Source organism: Eriocheir sinensis, chromosome 55 (genome assembly GCF_024679095.1).
Source record: "Eriocheir sinensis breed Jianghai 21 chromosome 55, ASM2467909v1, whole genome shotgun sequence".
NCBI lineage: Eukaryota > Metazoa > Arthropoda > Malacostraca > Decapoda > Varunidae > Eriocheir > Eriocheir sinensis.
Window position 1 is genome coordinate 334,112 of NC_066563.1, and position 21,604 is coordinate 355,715.

At 44.9% G+C, this 21,604-nt stretch overlaps 1 protein-coding gene across 1 annotated transcript in view; it reads left to right on the forward strand.

The window, feature by feature from the left end:
• LOC126983825 (twitchin-like) overlaps window positions 1–21,604 on the forward strand; it is a 194,813-nt gene that overhangs the window by 54,213 nt on the left and 118,996 nt on the right. Inside the window, exons 11-20 of the mRNA XM_050836955.1 lie at window positions 585–719; window positions 2,683–2,994; window positions 4,571–4,661; window positions 6,013–6,173; window positions 6,420–6,567; window positions 8,029–8,834; window positions 11,993–14,233; window positions 15,183–15,218; window positions 16,037–16,672; window positions 19,527–19,544. Of these exons, the coding sequence (XP_050692912.1) occupies window positions 585–719; window positions 2,683–2,994; window positions 4,571–4,661; window positions 6,013–6,173; window positions 6,420–6,567; window positions 8,029–8,834; window positions 11,993–14,233; window positions 15,183–15,218; window positions 16,037–16,672; window positions 19,527–19,544 (4,584 nt within the window). The remainder of the gene's footprint in view (window positions 1–584; window positions 720–2,682; window positions 2,995–4,570; window positions 4,662–6,012; window positions 6,174–6,419; window positions 6,568–8,028; window positions 8,835–11,992; window positions 14,234–15,182; window positions 15,219–16,036; window positions 16,673–19,526; window positions 19,545–21,604) is intronic.

The following is a 21,604-nucleotide window of genomic DNA, read 5'->3' on the forward strand; positions in this document are numbered from 1 at the left end:
CTATCTCGTTTTTTCTTACAAAATTCTCATATTTCCAAATTCCTTCCCTTATATTATTTCCTGGGAACTTTCGCCTTTTTGTTGTATATCTATTGCTCTAGCATCCCTTTTTTCTCACGATCCTTTCATTTTCTCTTTCTTCTGTGATAACTTTTTTTAGCGTGTTAATGGTTCAGTGAGCCAAGGCCTTGTTATCAGTTTCCATCCCCCTTTCAAATATTTTCCTCATGACTTCTCTGAATTAATGGCTCTGTCACGCCTTGCTGTGTAGTCAAGATGTGCCTTCGTTACCGCAGTTTTCTTTACTTTGTCTGAACGTTCTTTTACTCAACATCTTCGTCTTACTTTGCCTTGTAGTCAGGCTATCCCACCGCTGCCACCATTGTACTCCTAATGTCCGTACACTCCCTCTCTGCCATGACTATACCGACCTAAAGCTCTTTTCGCCTTGCTGTGTAGTCCAGTTTTCCATCACTACCGTCATTTTCCTTCCTTCAAAACTCCCCTATTTGTCACGATTATGCTGACTTAACACTCCTTTTTCGCCTTGCTATGTAGTCACGCTTTCCCCTCGTTGCCCCCAGGTCCGGTGCAAGGCCAAGCCACAGCCGACGGTGGAGTGGTTCAAGAACGGCGTGCTGGTGCAGGCCGGGAAACGTCTGGTTGTGAGGGAACATAAGGTCTCTGCGGAGATGTTCGAGTACTCCTGCATCGTCAAGGTAAGAGATGAAGCCTCGAAAGCCCTCATATTCAATAGCGTTTAAGTATGTCGATGTTCGGCGGCAGTATTGGGAATCGGTGGAGGGATGTGGAGTGCTCGTCCCGGGAGCACCTCGCCTGCATGGAATGTCGGCTAGTGGGAATGAGAGTCGTCGGGGGATGCTTGGCTTGGACGCATGATTAGTGGTTCCGGCGTCAATGTGAGAGGCCGTAGGAGTTGTGATGCAAGATGTTCCTCGTCAGTTCTCTTTACTGTTACCCAGAGTGACGCTTAAGTGAGCTGCTGTATAAAGTGAAGTGAAAATTGTCCTTCGTACTTCTTAGATAGACGTAGAGCAACGTAATTCAGTCAAGAAATGTTATCCTATTAGCTTTGCCAGTCACGTGTTTTAGCTGGTCTTTGCATTCATTACGTTCATAAAAAGGTGAAAAGCATGTAAAATGATTTCAAATGAAATAAAACGTAGTTAATTTTATTTTGATACGCGGCAAATACATTAATAGTTCGTCATTTTGGGTACAGAAAAAGTACACGCACATTTCGTTCTCTTTGACATGTACGTGTAGCCTTATTTTCCCTTTGAAAGTAGTCTGTTCCCCCCTTGAAGAATCTGTCCCATTTTCACATCCCAGACGATTCCTGTCAATTCCCTGCATCCACATACACACTTACACAACCCGACATCCACGATGGCTTCCACTGCCTGTTTATCTCTTAGAAACTTACACACACACACACACACACACACACACACACACACACACACACACACACACGTGAGTGCGTGCGTGCGTGTGCGTATGCACGCGCGCACGTCCATTCACTCACACGCACCACACCTCCTTCATCCAGTACACAGGTACAAGCAACTCCTCCCTTCTGTTGTAAAGCCTCATCGATTCCTACTTTCAGATCCTCAGAGAATGAACACTTTAGCTCCACAGGCTCTCCACTAGGACTGAATCTTCGCCACGACCAATATACAAACTACATTGAAACCACAACAGCCTCACGATATTCTGAAAGTGACTGACTTGTCTTCGCCTTCACACTGACTCTTGACTTCCCGAAAGCGTTTTCATTTATAAAGACGATTTTGATCTTTTATGAATAAATCAGTTCCTTGTTTATTTCCTAAATCACTTGATTCAAAATGAATCATAAAGTGGCACATTCATTATTTACAAAAAATTGACATTTGTGCATAAGAACTTTGGAAAAGTAGTCAGTTTGTAAATAAATATTCATAGACTCACTGACATGGAATTAAGAGTGTCCTGATTCGACTAAATATAACTTGTTTCATTTACTATTTGAACTAAATTTGACTCTATAAAATGGCGAAGTGTACCTTTGTCGGTAACTATGACACCATTTTCCGAATATCATTAAACCAACACAACCTTAACAAAGGATTTGGAGGAACCTGCTGACGCCTCGCCCTGCTCTCCTGTCTGTCTGTCTGTCTGCCTGTGGGTCTGCCAGTGTGTGCGTGCGTCTGTCACTTTGGGCTTCTTTAAGTAACTAGACTTTTTGGTCACTCTGAACAGCAAAATGATAAAAGTGACTGAGACTTGTCAACTTCAGCTTGTCAGCCTGTTTAGTGAAGGCTTTTTGGCCCTGGAATGAGAGTAGTAGATGTAGACTTGCATGCCCTCCCGCCCTCCCTCCCACCCCTCCCATCCATCTCTCCCTCCTGCCCCTCCCCACCTGTGTGTCTTCATGGAGGCCAAGACACGTTCCTGAAGGTTCCGCCGAAGGTGCATCAGGTCAGCTTTTGGCACCGGTGTCCCCACCTCACCCTCCCGAGGCCCTGAAGACACCCTCAACCTCCCTGATGCATCTTGTCCTTATCTGTCACTGTTATCGTCACACGCCCCTGCCTCCCCCGCCCCCACCCCGGTCCCTGAAATCCTGCCGGAGCCCCGTTGACCTGACCTGACCTGACCCCGCCGACCCAGGATCCGTGTGCCGATGACGCCGGGAAGTACAAGTGCATCGCCATGAACCACTTCGGGGAGGCCACGGCCAACGTCAACCTGAACATCGAAGCGGAGCCGGAGCCGAAGGGCCAGGCACCGGTGTTCGTGGAGAAGCCGACCATCAAGTTTGAGGAGAAGGCTGGCCGCGTGCTGATGGAGGCGCTGGTGAGGGCCGATCCGAAGCCCACCTCGACGTGGAGCAAGGACGGCAAGCAGCTGGACGCCTCGAGGGTCACTGCCACCGTCACCCTCGAAAAGGAGGAGCTGTACCGCATCCGTCTGGTGCTGCGGGTAACATCGGCACGCTACACCTCCTCCCTCCGCAGCTCCTCACTCGCCTCCTGCGCCTCGCTGTTGTTCGCTGGCTACTGATACACGCTCCTGCTGCCCCTTACGCTGCTTGCTCATGGCTCGCTCCTCATACTCTGCCTGGCTTGTTTTGTGTCTGTGTTTTGATGACTCACGCTGCTCATAATGATCTTCCCTTCCAGCCGCCGCTCTTCTCCCGTAGTTCACTCGACACTAACACCTCCACCGCCGCCGCCGCTGTTGTCAGAGGCGTTGAAGTTGATGCCCCTTAAAATGAGAAAGTCTCGTGTTTTCTCGAGGGCTGCAGCGAGGCATTGGGACTGCCTCGTGTTCGCCCTCTGCCCTCCAGACTTTCTTCATTTTCATCTTCCACTCACGTTCTCTTTGGGTTTACGAGATAATCTTCTTAGCTATGCTCGAGACCCGCAATAATACAACACCTCCACCTCAACCACCAGCGGACTCACGCCCGTCTCCACTTCAACATGTGACCCACTAAGGCACTCTTCCACCTCAACCCTCAGGCACCTCCCCAATGTGTGACTCTGTAACACTACCAACGGTATTACAATAATCACCCCCTCGATTTTTTTTTACCACTAAACAACACAACAACCAGCTCCAGGCATTACCACTCAGCCCGCCACCTACTACAGCACTCTCCCACCCTAACCTCCAGCCACCACCTCAATGTGTGACCAACTGTAACACTTACACTTCAAGTTTTGACATACTAAACACTCCACCTCAACCACTCTTGCGTCACTACCTCAACTTGTCAACCACTTAATATTTTTCCACGTCTACCGCCTCAGTATCTTACCCACCAAATAATCCAACTTAACTACCAGATTTCCCTGGCGTCTTTAACTAAGCACTTCTGCATCTCAACCACCTCGCCGTCGCTACCAGTATACAGTTCTCTGCCTTAAATCGTGTTTCGTGTTAACATTCCTCCAGCCTTGCCAGAAGAACTAAACCTCTTCAGCAACCCTCGTAACCGCCCCTGTACTAGCGATCCAACACACAGATCTAACGCAAATGTAACACCAACAAGTAATACAACTCTCCCTTCAAGTATAAAGCCAAAGACTTAACATGTATACTCACAGGCGCTAGATTCAATACGCTACCACCTCACCGCATAACACGTATATACTCACATGGAATAGATTATAAACTGCATTAAAAAAAACACATTGTTATACTTGCCATACTCACCAACAAGCTATTAAATCTGATACTTCACTTCCCTCGCAAAACGTTTCCCTCATTCCTCCTCATCTTCAGCGCCCCGCACCAGGAGACACAAAACCTGGATAACTAAATAAATACCTGAGATTAATAAATAAACACCTCATCTCCCTCGCACGAGTAAGCTGTTTTGAGTCATTCATAAAAGAATAAATCAACTTCACTTCGAGTTACAAAAGAACGATCAGAGTATTTTATCTTCAACAAATTTCTGTCCTCACTTGACTCTTGCAACATCAACATAGTCACCCATTAAACATTTCCTCAACATGTATCCACGGCCCGTTTTCTTCCGCCCTTGCAGAAGCCACAGCCAACAGACGGTGGAGTGTACAAGTGCAACATCAAGAACGAATTTGGGGAACTGAACGCCAACCTCAACCTCAACATTGAAGGTACGAGTGATTGGGAAGAGTCTTTGAGGGGAGTTTGAATGCTTTGTCATCGCTATATTGATTTTTATGTTTATTTATTCCTCTATATTAAACATATTAGTAGACATACAAGTATTTCCCAATCTTTCTTCACTAGTTTTACTCCCTTATTACGTTGCCTTAACAAATGCGTCTACAGTCCACCAACCAGTTCTGATCAATCATTCAATAACTTTTTTTTTCGTTGAACTGTGGCCCGATTATCAACTAACCAATACCCCTCTCCATTATCCAATCACTTATTTATTTCCTCATTCCAAAGCTACCCCAATACATAACAAATCAGTCCCCCATTCATTCAATCACTTTCTATTCCCATCTCACTATGCCTCAACAGTCAACCAGTCACACCAATCACTTTCCCTTCTTCCCATCTTGCGATTGCCTCGACAGTCTGCCAAAACGTTCACCAATCCAATCACTACGTTATATTTGCATCCCAGAACTGCCCTGATAGTCAACCGTATGTGTATCTGTTCAATCACCCAAGCAATTCTTTCTTTTCCCATTCCAATAGTTGCCTTGACAGTCAACCGAGCAGTCAATAATTCAATCACTTTGCTCTTTTCCTATCCCAAATTAGCTCCGATAGTCAACGAAACAACTTTTATTTTTTCATCCAGTAGCTGCCTCGACGATACAATCCATAAGTCAGGCCACTCATTAATTTCATCACGTCTTATAGTTGTTACTCTATTGTCTTGAGCGAATCTGACCAGCACTTTATTTATCCTCCGTCACTTCTCCGACATTCTTTTTTCTCCTGGCAGCTTTTACCCATGGTCATATAAGATCACTATTTTAGGGGGTTTAAGAGCCATATTTTCAGACACTCCGGCGCCCTAGTCACATATTTAACAAGGCTTTCATAAGAGTTTGAGCGATTTCCATGGGTAGATTTATGACCCTGGTGGTAGTTTGACCCTTCTGCTGTACCGTGAACCTAAAAAGCCACTCGTTGCAGCCCCACTGACCTCCTTCTTGGCCTTTGGAAATAGTTGATGTGAGAGGCGAGAGCGTCTGACGATACCGCACTAAGTCCTGACATCACTCAACGCCTGAGAGTTCGAAAAAAAAAATCATTACACCTCAATAAAATTAATCAGTCCACGAAAAACAGCAACCAAGCCATCTTTTTTTTTTTTTTTTGCAGCCATGAAAGCAACTCGTGAGAAAAAAATAACGAAAAACAAAAAAATAAGTCAACTATCTTCTATCCCGTTTCCAGTTGCCCCGACGATCATGTCAACTCTTTCTTTCTATCCACCAGTTGCCCCGACGATCATGTCAACTCTTTCTTTCTATCCACCAGTTGCCCCGACGATCAAGAAGCAGCCCAAGGTGGTGTCCATCATCAACCGTCGTATCCTGATCGAGTGTATCATCATGTCCACCTCCAAACCCGCCTGCAACTGGTTCAGGGACACCACCAAGGTCCGCCTCGATAGCCGACACTGCATCAACATCAACGAGGTGAGTGACGGGAGGAGGAGGAGGAGGAGGAAATGAAGAAAATATGAACAATAGACAAACGAATGAAACCAACATTAAATAATAACAAAAAAACACGCAACGAATAACAGCTGGAATAACAAAGAGAAAAGAAAGGAAAAAAATGGTTCCACAAAAATAACTCCGTCACAAACCCAACAACCTCACACATCTAAACCCCAAAACACTACAACTTCTCACCTTCTCTCTCTCTTCACCCCGGCACAGGAGGGCGAGGGCAAGTACGTGGTCCAGATGGAGATGATCCGCGCGGAGAAGTCGGACTGCGGCAGCTACAAGATGGTCGCCAAGAACGAGAAGGGAGAGACCACCTCCAACACTGTCGAGATTACGGAGACCATGCTGGAGGAGGTAAGTAATGAGCGGGGAGAAGGAGAGTGAAGCTAGAGAGACTGGAGAGAGGAGAAAGTCAGGTGAGCAAGATATGAGACACAAAAAAAATGAAAACTAACAATCTTTTCAATCTTAGTGACTTCATGACATTTGTAATATTGTACTTTGCTAATAATCCGTCTTTTCCTTTTCTTTTTCCTCGTCACCCGGCCGTCAACCAACAGAAGGAAAAGAAGGTAAGCCCCGCCCAACTCCTCCCACCTACTCCCTCCCTATTGGTTACCTAGAATCCCTTTAGTAGACCCCGCCCACCTACTCCTTCCCCATTGGTTATCTAGAATCCCATAAGTAGACCCCACCCACCTACTCCCTCCGTATTGGTTATCTAGAATCCCATTAGTAGACCCCGCCCACCTACTCCCTCCCTATTGGTTATCTAGAATCCCTTTAGTAGACCCCGCCCACCTACTCCTTCCCTATTGGTTGATTAGAATCTCTTTAATAGACCTCGCCCACCTCCTCCTTTTCTGTAATACTTTGAACCCTTTCAGTAATACCCTCCCCCACCGTTGCCAGATTGTCGTACTCAGAGCATAGTATTTACCGGTTTCTGACGCCTAACTCTTACCAAGAAACATCAGGAATTAACTATTTTAACGATAATTATAAGTGAATCTCCTTATTGGGGTCCACGAGACAGTTTTGGGGTCGGAAGTTGGTAAATATAAGAGGCTGAGTAAGACAGTCTGGCAACTTTGTCCCTCCCACCTGTCTGTTATCTATTATTGTCTCCGCCTCAGGTGATAGCATTCCCCTAGTCAGCCAGGCCCCTTCCCAGGCTGCCCCCTCTGGATTTATTACCTGTCTCTCCCTCTCTCTACACCTGTATCACCTTTATACAACTACAGATGTTTTCAGTTTCATGCTTTACTGATTGAATCACAGACAAAAATCTTTACCACTTACAAACACAGATAGAAAAATCATATTTATATTCTCCTCCTTAACATATTTAGTTCTCCATCATACCCAGATGAAAATTAGGCCGACTCAAAAGATTTTTTTTTTTTTTTTTTTTTGAAACTGTCAAATTTACTCCGCCATGACTTATATCCAAGAAATTGTAAAAAATGGAAAATTCCTGCAATTTCCTCTGCCATGTCATTTTTTTTAAATTGAAAGAAAAAAAAACTACCTTAATTTCGCGCACCCCACAAAGTAATTCTGAATTCGAATAAAATAAAATTAAGTTCAAAAGCATCACTTATATTTCCATGATAAAAAGAGCACTGCCGAACAGCTAGCCAAAAAATAATGTTCTTGGAATTACATAACCCGATGCAAATACTTATCAAGTACAAGTAAATATATAATTCTATAATGAACAGATTACATTGTACTTTATCATTCTTATTATTTTTGTTGTTCCTATGAAACATAATGACACAATTAAACAACCAGGAGGAAGAAGAGGAAGAAACAGAAGAGGAGGAGGAGGAGGAGGAGGACGAAGAAGGAGAAGAAAGCGACGAAACCGTGATGGAAAAGAAGGATGATGAAGAAGAGGAGGAAGATATCTCAATGGAAGAGACGGAAGAGGAAAAAACGAAGAAGAAGAAGGAGGAAGAGAAAAAGAAAGTAGAAGAGAAGAAGAAGCAAGAGGAAGAAAAGAAGAAAGTAGAAGAGAAAAAGAAGAAAGAGGAGGAAAAGAAAAAGGTAGAAGAGAAGAAGAAAGTAGAAGAGAAGAAGAAGCAGGAAGAAGAAAAGAAGAAAGTAGAAGAGAAGAAGAAGCAAGAGGAAGAAAAGAAGAAAGTAGAGGAGAAGAAAAAGGTAGAAGAGAAGAAGAAAGTGGAAGAGGAAAAGAAGAAAGTAGAAGAGAAGAAGAAGCAAGAGGAAGAGAAGAAGAAAGTAGAAGAGAAGAAGAAGGTAGAAGAGAAGAAGAAAGTGGAAGAGGAAAAGAAGAAAGTAGAAGAGAAGAAGAAAGTAGAAGAGAAAAAGAAGGTGGAAGAGGAAAAGAAGAAAGTAGAAGAGAAGAAGAAAGTAGAAGAGAAAAAGAAGGTGGAAGAAGAAAAGAAGAAAGTAGAAGAAAAGAAAAAGGTTGAAGAGAAGAAAAAGGTCGAAGAAGAAAAGAAGAAAGTAGAAGAGAAGAAGAAGGTAGAGGAGAAGAAGAAGGTGGAAGAAGAAAAGAAGAAAGTAGAAGAAAAGAAAAAGGTAGAGGAAAAGAAGAAGGTGGAAGAAGAGAAAAAGAAAGTTGAGGAAAAGAGGAAGACTTCCCTCACGACGAAGAAGGTGGGAACATACTGACTCCCGGACGCCAAGACCCCTTTTTATAGCCCTGCCCAACGCTCGCTCGCCTCATTGCTAAACACTTCCAGCGGCTTCAATAGAGTGCAGAAATAATTATCATGATTATTTCTGTTACTTATTCCATTTGTTGTTCCTTTCTCGACGTTACTATTTATTTGTCTCCTTTTTAATATGTTATCGTCATTTCCTTTGCGTCTTTTTATTTCGCTACTTTTTATTAACTATTTGAAGCTCATTTTCTTCTTTAGTGCTGCGGAACATGGCTAACAATGTACTTATTTACTTAACTCGTAGTGAGGAAAGAAGAAAATCTATTACTCCGGCACTTCTGTCGTTTTCTTTGTTTTAACGCTCCAACGAAAGTTTTTTTTTTTTGCGTATAACGTTTATTGATTTCTAAGCCACTCACAACCACTCACAGCCACTCACAGCCACTCACAGCCACTCACACCCACTCACAACAGACTTACTAGCAAGCCACTCACAACGACCACAACGACCACTGCCACCACTTTTCTTGACCACTCACCCAACCAGTAACTTTGTCTACCACTAATTTTACTTATGATACCGTCACCATTATCGCTATTTTCCACGTCTACTTTAACAGCCACAACTAGAACTACTTAGCCATCACTTTTACCAATACCACAACCATTACGTTCACCAGTATCTTTTCAATGCACTGTTACCACTGCTAATACTGTTGGGACCACTACTTCTTTTGCTCATCACTATTTTATTCATCCACTACTACCATTACTGCAACCACAACCAACAGCATCACCAATACCACCATACACTCCACAGGCATTCTTTTTTAACCACTCTTTCAACCACATTCACCGCTACGACCACAACCGTCACCATTCTCACCAACATACTCATACCTTATCTCCCACTACTGGAACTGTCATAATCACAACTATTGTCACTGCCATAGCCACTGTTCACCGTTTTCTCCATACCACCCAGACACGGTACCACAACCACCACCTTCATGAATCACAACAATCATAACATTCACACAGCCATCAGCAACACCGCAACCATCATAACCACAGCACTCATTTCCACTGTAAGTACTGTCACAACCACCACTGCCCTTCATCCTAAACTGCGAACCTTCCATACTTCTTCACAACCACCACCACGATAACCACCACCACCACCACCACAACTATCACCCCTACCACGGTTACGATGCCTTTCATCCTCCGCTCTAAGAATCTTCAATATTTCTTCTAATAACCCTTCGCCTCGGTCCACACTAGACCATGACAAGTGTAATTGTAACCCAACACCCAGACACTCCTTCTTCTGGATCTGTAAACACCTTCTGACGCCCCCTAAAGACAATATATATCCTTGTGTTTGGTATATACGTTTATACAATATTACAGGTTGAGGTATTTTGATGACTCCCTTTTTCCTTCCTTATATTAAATGTATTCTTTATTTTCTATTTCAGGTAAGCATATAAACACCTGGTTTGGTAAATGTGTCCCCCTCCGCGTCTCCCTCTCCACCAGACTGCTCTACAGGTTTTACCCTTTAAACTCCCCCCTAAAGTACTGCCCTTTAGTGATCGTCTAGTGTTCAGCATGTCTTGATCCCTCCCACGTATAGGGCAGATTATGTATCTCTGTGATGTTAAAGTTGGCATGACTGCCCACTAGTGTCCTGTATCATCCCCTTCCTCTAGTTTACTCCCTTGTCCCTAAAACAGTATACAAGAAGTTTCAAGCATGAGCTGTCCCCCACCCACCCCACCCTCCTTTCCATCACGTGTTGTAGGGCAGCCTATGACTCTTGATAAGTTAAAGAATCATGTTGTCCCCACCTTCCTAAGCAAACTTTAATTCCCTTTTCCCACATGGGTGATTCGCTAATTATGGCACTTCTCCTAATGGGTTGTTTGTGTGTGCTTGTGTTGTGTTTGTGTGTTGGGTGGGAGTGAATGTGTCTATGTATGTCTGTGTGGTTTTATATGTATGTGAGAGTTAAATAATACCCATGTTCTCACTATTAAACTGTGTGAATGTTTTTATTATTGATTTTAGAAATAGTGTGAGTTTCAGGATAAAGCCTTGGATGACTATTTTCCTGAATGTTGATTGAGTCCCTTCAGTGTCATTAATCGTCCCTCTTTTCCCTTGGTAACTCAAGTCCATGTCATGATGTTAAAGTGATATTAACTAGGCTTTATCTCTGCCAGTCCTTCCCTCCCAAACAAGTCCTGTTCAGGTTAATTTGGCGGACACGCTCCACTTCTTTCAACCTCTTTTGATGGAGGAGGTTTTACAGATTGAAATATTACCCTTGGTCTTTTTATATTGGCATCAGATTGCTTTAGCGATATTTTCTGGGGTTTGCAAGTGATTGGTGGAAGATCTGTGCAGGGGCGTGGCTTCTCCGTCAAGTTACTCTGAAGGGATCACAATATGAGACAGTCACCTTGAATGGTTTAATATTTACTCCCAGTTGCTAGTTACCGTAATACTTCATTCACTGCAACAAGACTCCAGCTAAATGTTATTTTAAAGAAAATCCGGTTCATATGTTTGTAGAATATTTCTTTATACTCCATTCTCGTTCACTCTCATTGGTTTTGCTTCACTGAATGAAGTACTGGAATCCATAAACTGTCCTGCACGTTTGTAAATACTGTTTAAACAAAGGCTGGCGTCCACTGCATGTTTCAACATACATGAACTGTGCCTTGTGTGACGCCAGCCTCAGGCACGAAGAGTACCGTAAGTTGCTCTCGCGTGGTGCCCGGCGTGTCCTCGGCCCTGGCAGGAGAGGTAGGCAGGCAGGTAGGCAGGGCTAGCAGAGCCGCGAGGGTGTGCTGTGTCCTCACCAGCTGGAAAATAATTTACGAAAAAATCGCCTAACCTTTGCAAAATATGTGTTTTTTGCCATTTGAGTTGTTTTGAATTTGTTTCATTTGGGTTTTATTACTGAAAAAAATGTTAAGTATTCTGCATTTTCATGTTAGTATCACACCCTTGCGTTGCTTCTGCTGGTGACAGCCAATCCCAGGGCGAGACACGCCACCGGCACGGGTTTATAGGGTTAAATTTTTCACTTGTATATGTACTTCATCCACCCCTTCCTTTTCCTTCCTCTACATGTAGCTCGTAGAGGAGAAAGAAGAAATAATGGTAACTGAGACAGTCTCGAAAGACGAAGAGGTGGTAACAAAACAGGAAAAGAAAGAGGAGGAGAAGAAAAAAGATCAAAAGAAAAAGGATTCGAAGATAAGAATGGAGGAAGAAATAGTGGAAGAGAAAGTGGAGAAGAAAGAGGAGCCAGCCAAGAAGCAAAAGATCAGCAAAACGGAGGAGAAAAAAGAGACCATCGAAGAGAAAAAACAGGAAGAAATAAAGAGAAAGTCTTCGAAAGTGGACGAAAAAGTAGAGGAGACAAAAAAGAAACCTGAACCTCAAAAGAAACCAGAGGAACCGAAGAAGAAAACCTCGACCACGGAGAAGGTTGAGGAAAAGAAAACGGGCGCCAAGGCGAAGGAACCGGAGCCTAAAAAAGAAGGGCCCGCCAAAAAGACTTCCAAGGACCTCGATTCGATTTGGGGCGAAGAGCCAGATGACATTCCGCCCGAAAAGCCGCTCCTGAAGCCCAAGTTGTCGACGCCGGCGATCTATGAGCCGGAGACGGAGGAAGAGGAAGACGATGGCGATGACGGGGGAGACATACTGGCGACTCTTCTCCAGGAATTCATCACGGGCAAGAAGAAGCAGCCAGAGAAGACCCCAACACGTAAGAAGTCCTTTGATGATAGGAAAGAGACGAAAGAAAAAGAAACCAAAGAAAAAGAGAAAAAAGAACAGGAGGTGAGGGAAAAAGAGAAGAAGGAAAAGGAGACAAAAGAAAAAGTTATAAAGGTAAAGGAAACGGAACAGGAAATTAAAGAAACGGAGACGAGGGAAGAAGAGACAATGGAGGAGACAAAAGAGGAGACGAAGGTAAAGGAGCTCAAGGAAAAGGAAGTTAAGGAAAAAGATACCAAAGTCAAGGATAAGAAGGAAAAGTCTCCAAAAGATAAAGACGAAGAGCCCTCGAAGCCTGTCCACGGTGAAGCAACCTTGAAGCCCCCTCAGGAGGAGAAGCCGCAGGACGAGGAACCTTACGCGGAATTCACAGGGAAAGAACACGAGGAGCCGCAGAAGAAAAAGACCTCAGAGGTGGAGGGAAAAGGGACAATAAAGACCCCAGCGGCGCCAAAGGAAAAGGACACAAAGGACAAGAAAGAAGAACCCTCAAAGCCTGTCCATGGCGAGGCAACCTTAAAACCGCCGCAGGGAAAACAACAGAAAGACGAGGAACCTTACGCGGAATTCACAGGGAAAGAACACGAAGAGCCGCAGACGAGAAAGACCTCTGAGGTGGAGGGAAAAGGGACAGTAAAGACCCCAGCAGCACCTAAGGGTAAAGGCAAAAAGGACAAGAAAGAAGAGCCCTCAAAGCCTGTCCATGGCGAGGCAACTTTAAAACCCCCGCAGGAGAAAACACAGAAGGACGAGGAACCTTACGCGGAATTCACAGGGAAAGAACACGAAGAGCCGCAGACGAGAAAGACCTCTGAGGTGGAGGGAAAAGGGACAGTAAAGACCCCAGCAGCACCTAAGGGTAAAGGCACAAAGGACAAGAAAGAAGAGCCCTCAAAGCCTGTCCATGGCGAGGCAACTTTAAAACCCCCGCAGGAGAAAACACAGAAGGACGAGGAGCCTCACGCGGAATTCACAGGAAAGGAACATCAGGAGCCGCAGAAAAGAAAGACCTCAGAGGTGGAGGGGAAGGCGACATTAAAGACCCCAGCGGCCCCAAAGGGTAAAGACAAGAAAGAGGAGCCCTCAAAGCCTGTCCATGGCGAGGCTACATTGAAACCGCCTCAGGAGAAAAAACCGAAGGACGCGGAGCCACACGCCGAGTTTACTGGGAAAGAACACCAGGAGCCGCAGAAGAGGAAGACCTCGCAGGTGGAGGGGAAGGGGACGTTTAAGACCCCAGCATCACTGAAGAAGCAACCAGAGGTAAGTGAAGAAGAGCCCCCCGCCCCCCAGCCCCCCGCTCCGCCTCCAACACAATCACTCACCACTAAACCTAAGGACGCCCTCAAGTCCCGGTCGCTCGGCAAACACCAACTTCTCACGTCAGTCATCAAGGAAACCGACGAAGAGGAGGAGCCGCCCACGCCTCCTCCCGCTGCTACGCCCCAACAGAACCTGGACGACGACATGGATAGCGCCCCGTACACGCCTAAAGCCGCCGCCGGCTCTGAGGGCTTAACCCCAATGGAGCGATACCTACAGGAGCTCTTTGGCACTGGTGGCCCTCCTGCTGGCGAGGATGACTCCCCGGTAGGGTGAGAGGCTACTGGTGGGGCGCCCCGCTCCCGGAGGTCTTTTAGGGGCAGGGAGGGAGGGGAGGAACAGTTAAATTGCATTCCTTAAACTTTTATTTTTGTGCTCGCCTCTGAAACAGTTTTGATATTCTGACAAGACAAGAATATATCCTAAACATTTTTTATATTTTGGGATACTCAGATTTTTTTTTTACGTTTTTTTTTTTTGCATTTTTTTTCTATTTTTTATTATTTTTTTTATTTTTGTTTTGCCTGCGTGTGTGAGGTGGGTGGTACCAAAAGACCTCCGGGGCGCGGCTCTCCCCCGCGGCCAGCCTGGTGTGGGTAGCAGTCGATCTCTTTGTATCTCGCTCTCGTTGGTTCTTCGCATTCTTCCTCTCGCTCTTTCTATTTATTTTTTGTTGCGCTCCACCCGACACCTTCCTCCAGCCGGCTAACACCGCATGAACCCAAGAAGAGGATCTCCTAAAGCACAACGCCCCTAATTGGAAGCTAAAGTGATCTGAACCTAAAGGCCTTGGAGCACCACCTAACTAAACCACCTGAAGAGTTGCATTTCTCGCAACATAAACGAAAGACTCAACCCACAGCTCCTGACACATTTCATAAACAATGTCTAAAAACAGACACCCAACCAAATCTTTATTTACCTATTTTCTTTTTCAGATATTTATGCTGCTCTTACCCAGTTCCTCTCATCCTTCCCCTCCCCCCTCCCCTCCAGCTACAGATCTCCGCTTGATATTAGAGTTGGTTTATATATGATTTATCGCTACTATCTGTCATTTCCCTTATGGTTTGTGGTAGAGGTTGCTGCCGATGGTTGGTTGGTTGGTTGGTAGGCCGTATGTAGGTAGAGACTAACTAATTGGATGGTTTGGTAGGTCGAGGCATAGCAGGTAACCGGAACTAACCCATCCTCCGCCTTTTTTCTTTGCCAACAGAAGGAGGAAGTCAAGGAGGAGAAGAAGGAGGAAAAGGTACCGTGTTTTGATTTCATTAAGTTTGGTTTCTCATGTAACGTCTTTATTTTATTTTTTTTATATCAAAGGTTATAATTATTATTGTCTAGGCATTTTTTACTTTAAGTAGTAAGATAATATGTTTCTCATGAGCCTAGTGAGGATATACTACCATAGAACTTTCCTTTAGTTAAGAAAGTAATGAGAATAATTTTTAATGTTTTAATTGAGATAAAACAGCATTAAAATCATAACTTAATATGTTCTCTAGTTAAATTGCATGTCTGAGATGGGAACTAAATTCATGCCAAGCAAAACAAAACCATAACGCTAGATGTCCGTGTCGTGTTCGTTCCGCGACAATTACTATTAGGTTGTCGTCCTTACATCTCTTCCTCTTATTTCTCGTCTGTATCTCCGCCTCTGTACCCCTGAATCGGACGAGTGTGACGTCACGCATTGCTGTCTGTCTTTCTCTCCATCCGTCCGTCTGTCTTTCGCTCCTTTGATGGGTTCTGTTTGTTTCGTTCGTGTTCTTATGGGGCTCTTGCCTGTCCTGACTCTTCTACCTCCGGCGGCCTGTCATCAGTGGGCTCTGCCTCTCTGCGTCTTCTACTACTGGACTCTGCCTGTCTCTTCCTTTCTTGGCCTCCCATTGGCCACCTGAGTCTTAGCGTTTTCTTCCTCGGTCTGCCATTAGTGGGTTGGTCTTGTCTTAACGTGACGTCACACTCTCGATCTGTCTGAGGGTGCAGGAGCGTGAGAGGATGGTGTGGGCATGGTCTGGTGAGTGTTGTCAGGGTCTTTGCTCACATACTATTGTCCCCTGCGTTAAGGAGGAAGAAAAGCCGAAGAAGAAGGCTGAGGAGCCCCCAAAGAAAAAAGAGGACAACCCTGCGAACCCTGAGAAGAAGGAGGACAATACAGGGAAAAAGGATGAACCTGCGGGAAACCCTCAGCCCAAGCCTAAGCCCAAGAGGCGGGTAATACCCAAGCAGGAAGAGAAACACGAGATGTTCAATGTCTCGCTCAAAAAGGTGAAGAGCAAAGAGAAAGATCCGGAGGAGGAGGCGCAGCAAGGAGAGCTGAGGAAGGTCCCGGGGAAGGAAACTGAGCTGGACCTTAAGGGAGACAAGGCCAAGCTGCGCAAATACTCGGCTAAGGAAGAGGAGCTCAACCTGGAATCCGAAAGAGTCAAGCTGGAAAAATATGAGGCAAAGGAGAAGCAGGCCAAGCTGGAGGCCGAAAAGGTTAGCCTCCAAAAGATCCAGAAGGCCAAGGAGGAGGAGGCCAAGGCCTCCGAGGCAGAAAAACTAAAGACCAAAAAGCTGAGTGTGCCCGGGCAAAAGGCCAAGGAGGAGGAAGAGGCAAGAAAGCTCAAGCTGGGAAAGGGTAAGCTGCCGGATGGCAGTGACGAGCAGGAAAAGATCGAGCTGAAAAAGGTCGAGGCGAAAAAGAAAGCGGATCTGCAGGTTTGTACTCGCTAACCCCCGCCTGCCGCCACTCACCTGGCGTCGTGTCCTGCGTCTTGTATCGTTGAAGAATGAGCCACTAAACACACTCTAAACGACGCAACTAACACGCTTAAACAAACCAAAACTAAATGCAAAGCTAAACGCAGACTGTAAATCCAGTCTCTAACCATATAAGGTTTAAAGTTATGCTTTAAAATTAAACTAAGTAATAATAAAAAAAAATGAATATAAACTACGACCTAAATAAAGAATTTAATTAGTTTTAAATCTAAACTAAATAATGAAATTAAAATGAAATGTAAATCAGTTCCAATCGAAACTAAATGACTCATAAAATCCTAAGTAAGAAGACAACCGTGCATCGTAAGTGATGCATATAAAGCAAACGCATATAAAGCTACCATTAAGATAAAATTATATAAAAAAAAAGATTACCAATTCAATCTTAAACAATAAAGCCACAGAATTTAAAATTGCTTACAAGAACATATACCAAAGCTTACACACAAAAAGAAAACGTAAATCAGAAGACAACAGGATCGTGGCCTGAAGGAGAACATTTTACCGTCTCCACATTTTCTCTCGGAACCTCTCGTCGGTAAACAAGGAAGCAGGCCACCGAAACTAACCGTAAATAAGGAAGAAAGCGGCGGACGTCAGTAACTAATTCATGAAGTCAGCACTACGCGAAGAACTAACAGTAAATAGCTAAGGAAATGCGAACAAAACTAACAGTAATCAAGGAAGACAAGAACGAACAGACTTTGTAGTATGCAAAAACTATTACTCTTTGTCGTGATAGCGAAAAATGTGTCGTGATGTAGTGTTGGCCGTGTGTGTGTGTGTGTGTGTGTGTGTGGACGTTCATCCCCATTACCCTGTAACTACACTAACGCACGCACTAGAACAGCTAGACGGTGTACAGTATAAGATGTAGAAATTATGTATATATATATATATATATATATATATATATATATATATATATATATATATATATATATATATATATATATATATATATATATTCTCTCTTTTTTTCAAGTATAGAATGTCAAATAACTAAAGGCTGAAAATATTTTGCCTCTGTCTTACAGTGTCTCAAAAGACATGAGTAGTACATGAGTCATCGTTAAATGTTCCACGTTTGTTGTAGTCATAGAAAACAGTTCTGCTCCTGCAGTGTTTGAAAAGCACACCAGCAACAGTTTCTTTTAGAGATTCTAGAGAATAAATGTGCTTATTTCAAGTTTTTAGAGAGGAATTGGTTAGTTCTAATCCTTCATGGGTTTTTTTTAAGCCATGAATAAGATATAAAATTTATCTTTGGAAGTTTAAGGGAACTGTGTGAGTAAACGCAGCGTTGAAAGTGTTTAGCATTGTTATTATGTACGCCGCCTAGCCTCGTCTTGGCCTGTTCCGTGTTGTTGTTGTTGTTCCTGTTCCTGTTATTGTTGTTGTTGTTGTTGTTGTTGTGTTGGTGGTACATTGCTGCTTCTCTGACTTGCTGTTGCCGCTTCTCGCCCGGCGCCGCACAGCACCATGCCGCGATGTCCCAGATTAACCCTGCACACCGCTAACATGAGGATGCTGCCGCCCAGTCAGCAAGGCGCCGCTGGGGGGACCGAGGTAGCGCAGCAACAGCCTTGTAAAATAATTTTGATATCGTGTGAGTCACCATACGCCTACGAAAAAAAGAATCCGTGGTCATTTAAAGAAGTGAAGTTCGTGCACGTTTGACCATCGTGAACTCACTCAGTAGAATGTCCTTCCACGGCTTCCCTTCATTATGTTTGTTGACTCACTAGAATTGCAGCCATTTATTAGTTTCTTAATTTTAATTTTTTATTCGTTCATTTCTCTTTACCAGTTTTCTTTTAAGCAAATCAAGAAAAAATAGTTTATAGTATGGCAAGAAATTCTACGATCCTTGCATTTCACTTTAGACTTTCCTGTTACTACTGCTTTTTGCAGACACATTTGTCAATAAGTGACGCGAAGGCACCGCTAGGCCCCCAGTGGTAATTATTTTCAAATGTGACGCTGCTCTGCCTCACCCGTAAACGTCCCAGCCCAGCGTGCCCCCGGGTGCTGCATGAACCCTTCCCATTCCCCGCACCGCTGCCTGGTCGCCTCGTCCTCATGGCCACATTGTTGCCGCTGCCCTCTGGGGACTGTGACGGAAAGGACCGCGTGTACATGAGTGTAGGGATTCTTGGATGTATCTATGTGTGTGTGTGTGTGTGTGTGTGTGTGTGTGTGTGTGTGTGTGTGTGTGTGTGTGTGTGTGTGCGTGGAGTTTTTGCTGCCACTCGAGTCACGGTGTGATGTACTGAGGAGGAAGAAAGGGAGGACCAAGTGGTGTGTCACAGTGTTGTTGTGTTGAGTCGTGTCCGTCCGTCCGTCCGACCATGGCCGAGTGTTCACTGACGCCCTAACCCGCCAGTAGTCTGCCGCCTGCTGCATGACGTACTTTTAAGTTTATTTTTTAAAAGGTGATTTAAATGACATCATGGAAACTCATAATATAGTATAAGCTTTAACGTTTTCACTTTTTAAACTTAGTCTCATAAAACCTTTTAAACATAGTTAAATTCTTGCATGAATTGTTCAAAAGGAACAACAGTTTTTCTTATGTTTTTGCAAATAGATGTTAACTTCCAGACAACGGGATACATAGCATACTATTTTCTTTATAATAATACACATTGATTTCAGGTAAGAGCACTATAACAGTGTACAGCCTCTCCATAGATGTAAACCGTAGGAGGACACGAGTAGCTTAATGGAGCACACAGCTGAGGACATATTTACTAATGCAAACCTTTTGTTGTATTCCATGTCCATGTAGGTGGAGACTGAGGAGAAGGTAGGCAGAAACCGTCTGCCGCGGGGACTGGGTGTGTCTGGGAGGTAAAGGGGCGGAGCGTCTTTCATGGCTGGTCAGGGCTGCTCGCCTCGCCCACAGTCATGGGGCGGGGCAAGGCTAGGAGGCTTTTGTCTCCGGGTCACTCAGAAAAACCTCAGCCAAACCTTTGCCAGCCGTGAAGGCGCGCCGTACCCCGTAGGAGAGGAGGCAATAACTGCAGCTTATCACCCGCCCCCCGGAGCGAGGCGCTGACCGAGCTACACAATCCCATCATTTGTAGCCAAGGAAATGTTCAGAGTGCCTCCTAAACGGCCCATTTCAAAGTGCCAGTGGTCGGCGCCACGGCCCGGGGAGGCGGCGGTGGCGGCGGCTGTTCTGACGTAGCGTAGCGTGAGGCAGTGTGGCATAGCGATGCTCTGCCGCCGCCACCAAGCACGTGCGTGTGTGGGCGGGAGGGTGCTCAGCGAGGGAACCACACACACACACACACACACACACACACACACACACACACACACACATACACAAAACACACACACACACACACACACACACACACACACACACACACACACACACACACACACACACACACACACACACACACACACACACACACACACACACACACACACACACACACACACACACACACACACACACACACACACACACACACACACACACACACACACAGGGTGGCCTCGGCGGGACTCTAGTATTGCTGCAGACGCCTAGCGGTTCTGATCTACTAACGTGACTCCGGACTGTGTGTTACGTGTGTGTGTTTCTGTGTGTTCGCTGTGTTGTAGTGTGTTTCTTGGCGTCCTCGTCCCTGTCCTTGTCCCTGTCTCCCTTTCCTTATCTACCTCCCTATCCTTAAACCTTGCTCCTCTTACCCATTCCTTCCCTTGCTGTTCCGGTCTCTTCACCCAGTAAGTAGCCCCTCCCTTCCCCCTTACATGACGCTCTTCCCTTCCAGTTTTAATGGACAGTCTCACCTCACCACTAAGACACACATATAAACAAGCCTTAACTAAGTCCTGCATGACCAAGCTCATAAACCTTTTCCCTTAATGACTCTGACGGTAAAATATGATGCCCGGACACCAGCCCCTAAGCCTTGTATAATCTAAATGAGTCAAAATATGTTTACCCTTAAAAGCTTTAATTGTTTCTGCTCGATTACTCAAAACTGTCGATGATTTTTTTTTTCTGCATGTTTTTATTATCATATGATATATAAACCAAGAAGATTTTCAGTCTTTCAAAATAAGATAAGAAGTAATTACATTGTAGATGATTCAGTTTTTTTAAAAGTGTGACCTCTTTTAAATTATAATCAAATAAAGAATCCATTAATCCTGGAAAAAATGCTGGTGTCCCGGGCCATTACCTGATCCACACCACCTAAAAATGTACATGGGAGGTGTCACGAGGGAAGACCACGCTAATACAAGTGTCTCCCCTCCCACCAACCACCACTACAACCACCATCACCACTACTACCACTACTACTACTACTACTACCACGACTACCACCACCACCAGACTTTGACCTGTCGCCCCCCACGCGAGCCAAGCCCCGATGAGGACGAGGGGATGAGTACTAGTGAGGAGGAGGAGGATGATGAGGATGTATGGGCGGCTCTCAAACAGTGGGTAAGACAGCCGAGGCCCCACCATCACGCCTTGCACACCATCTCCAGCCTCGAGTTACCGCCTTGTCAGTGCCACTCTTTGCAAAAGTTTCCAGCCCCGAGGATACGTTTTTGTAGCAGAGGAAGACAATTACTATTTTTTTGTCTACCTTTTCCAGCCTCGAGGAGAAAGAAACACATGAAGGATGATATGTGTTTTCTGTGTTTTCTGTGTGTCATGTGTTCGTGTTTCATGTGCTCTGTTGTGATGCTCGGGAACTTGAGGCTGAAGATGGTTTGCTTACGAAGAAAATTACTACCGCCAAAATTTGAAAAGATGGTTTGTCCCTCCCCCTCCACCCCTCCCTGTTTCCTCCCCAGTACAGCCGCCATCACACCCTCACCACTGCCGCACCTGCC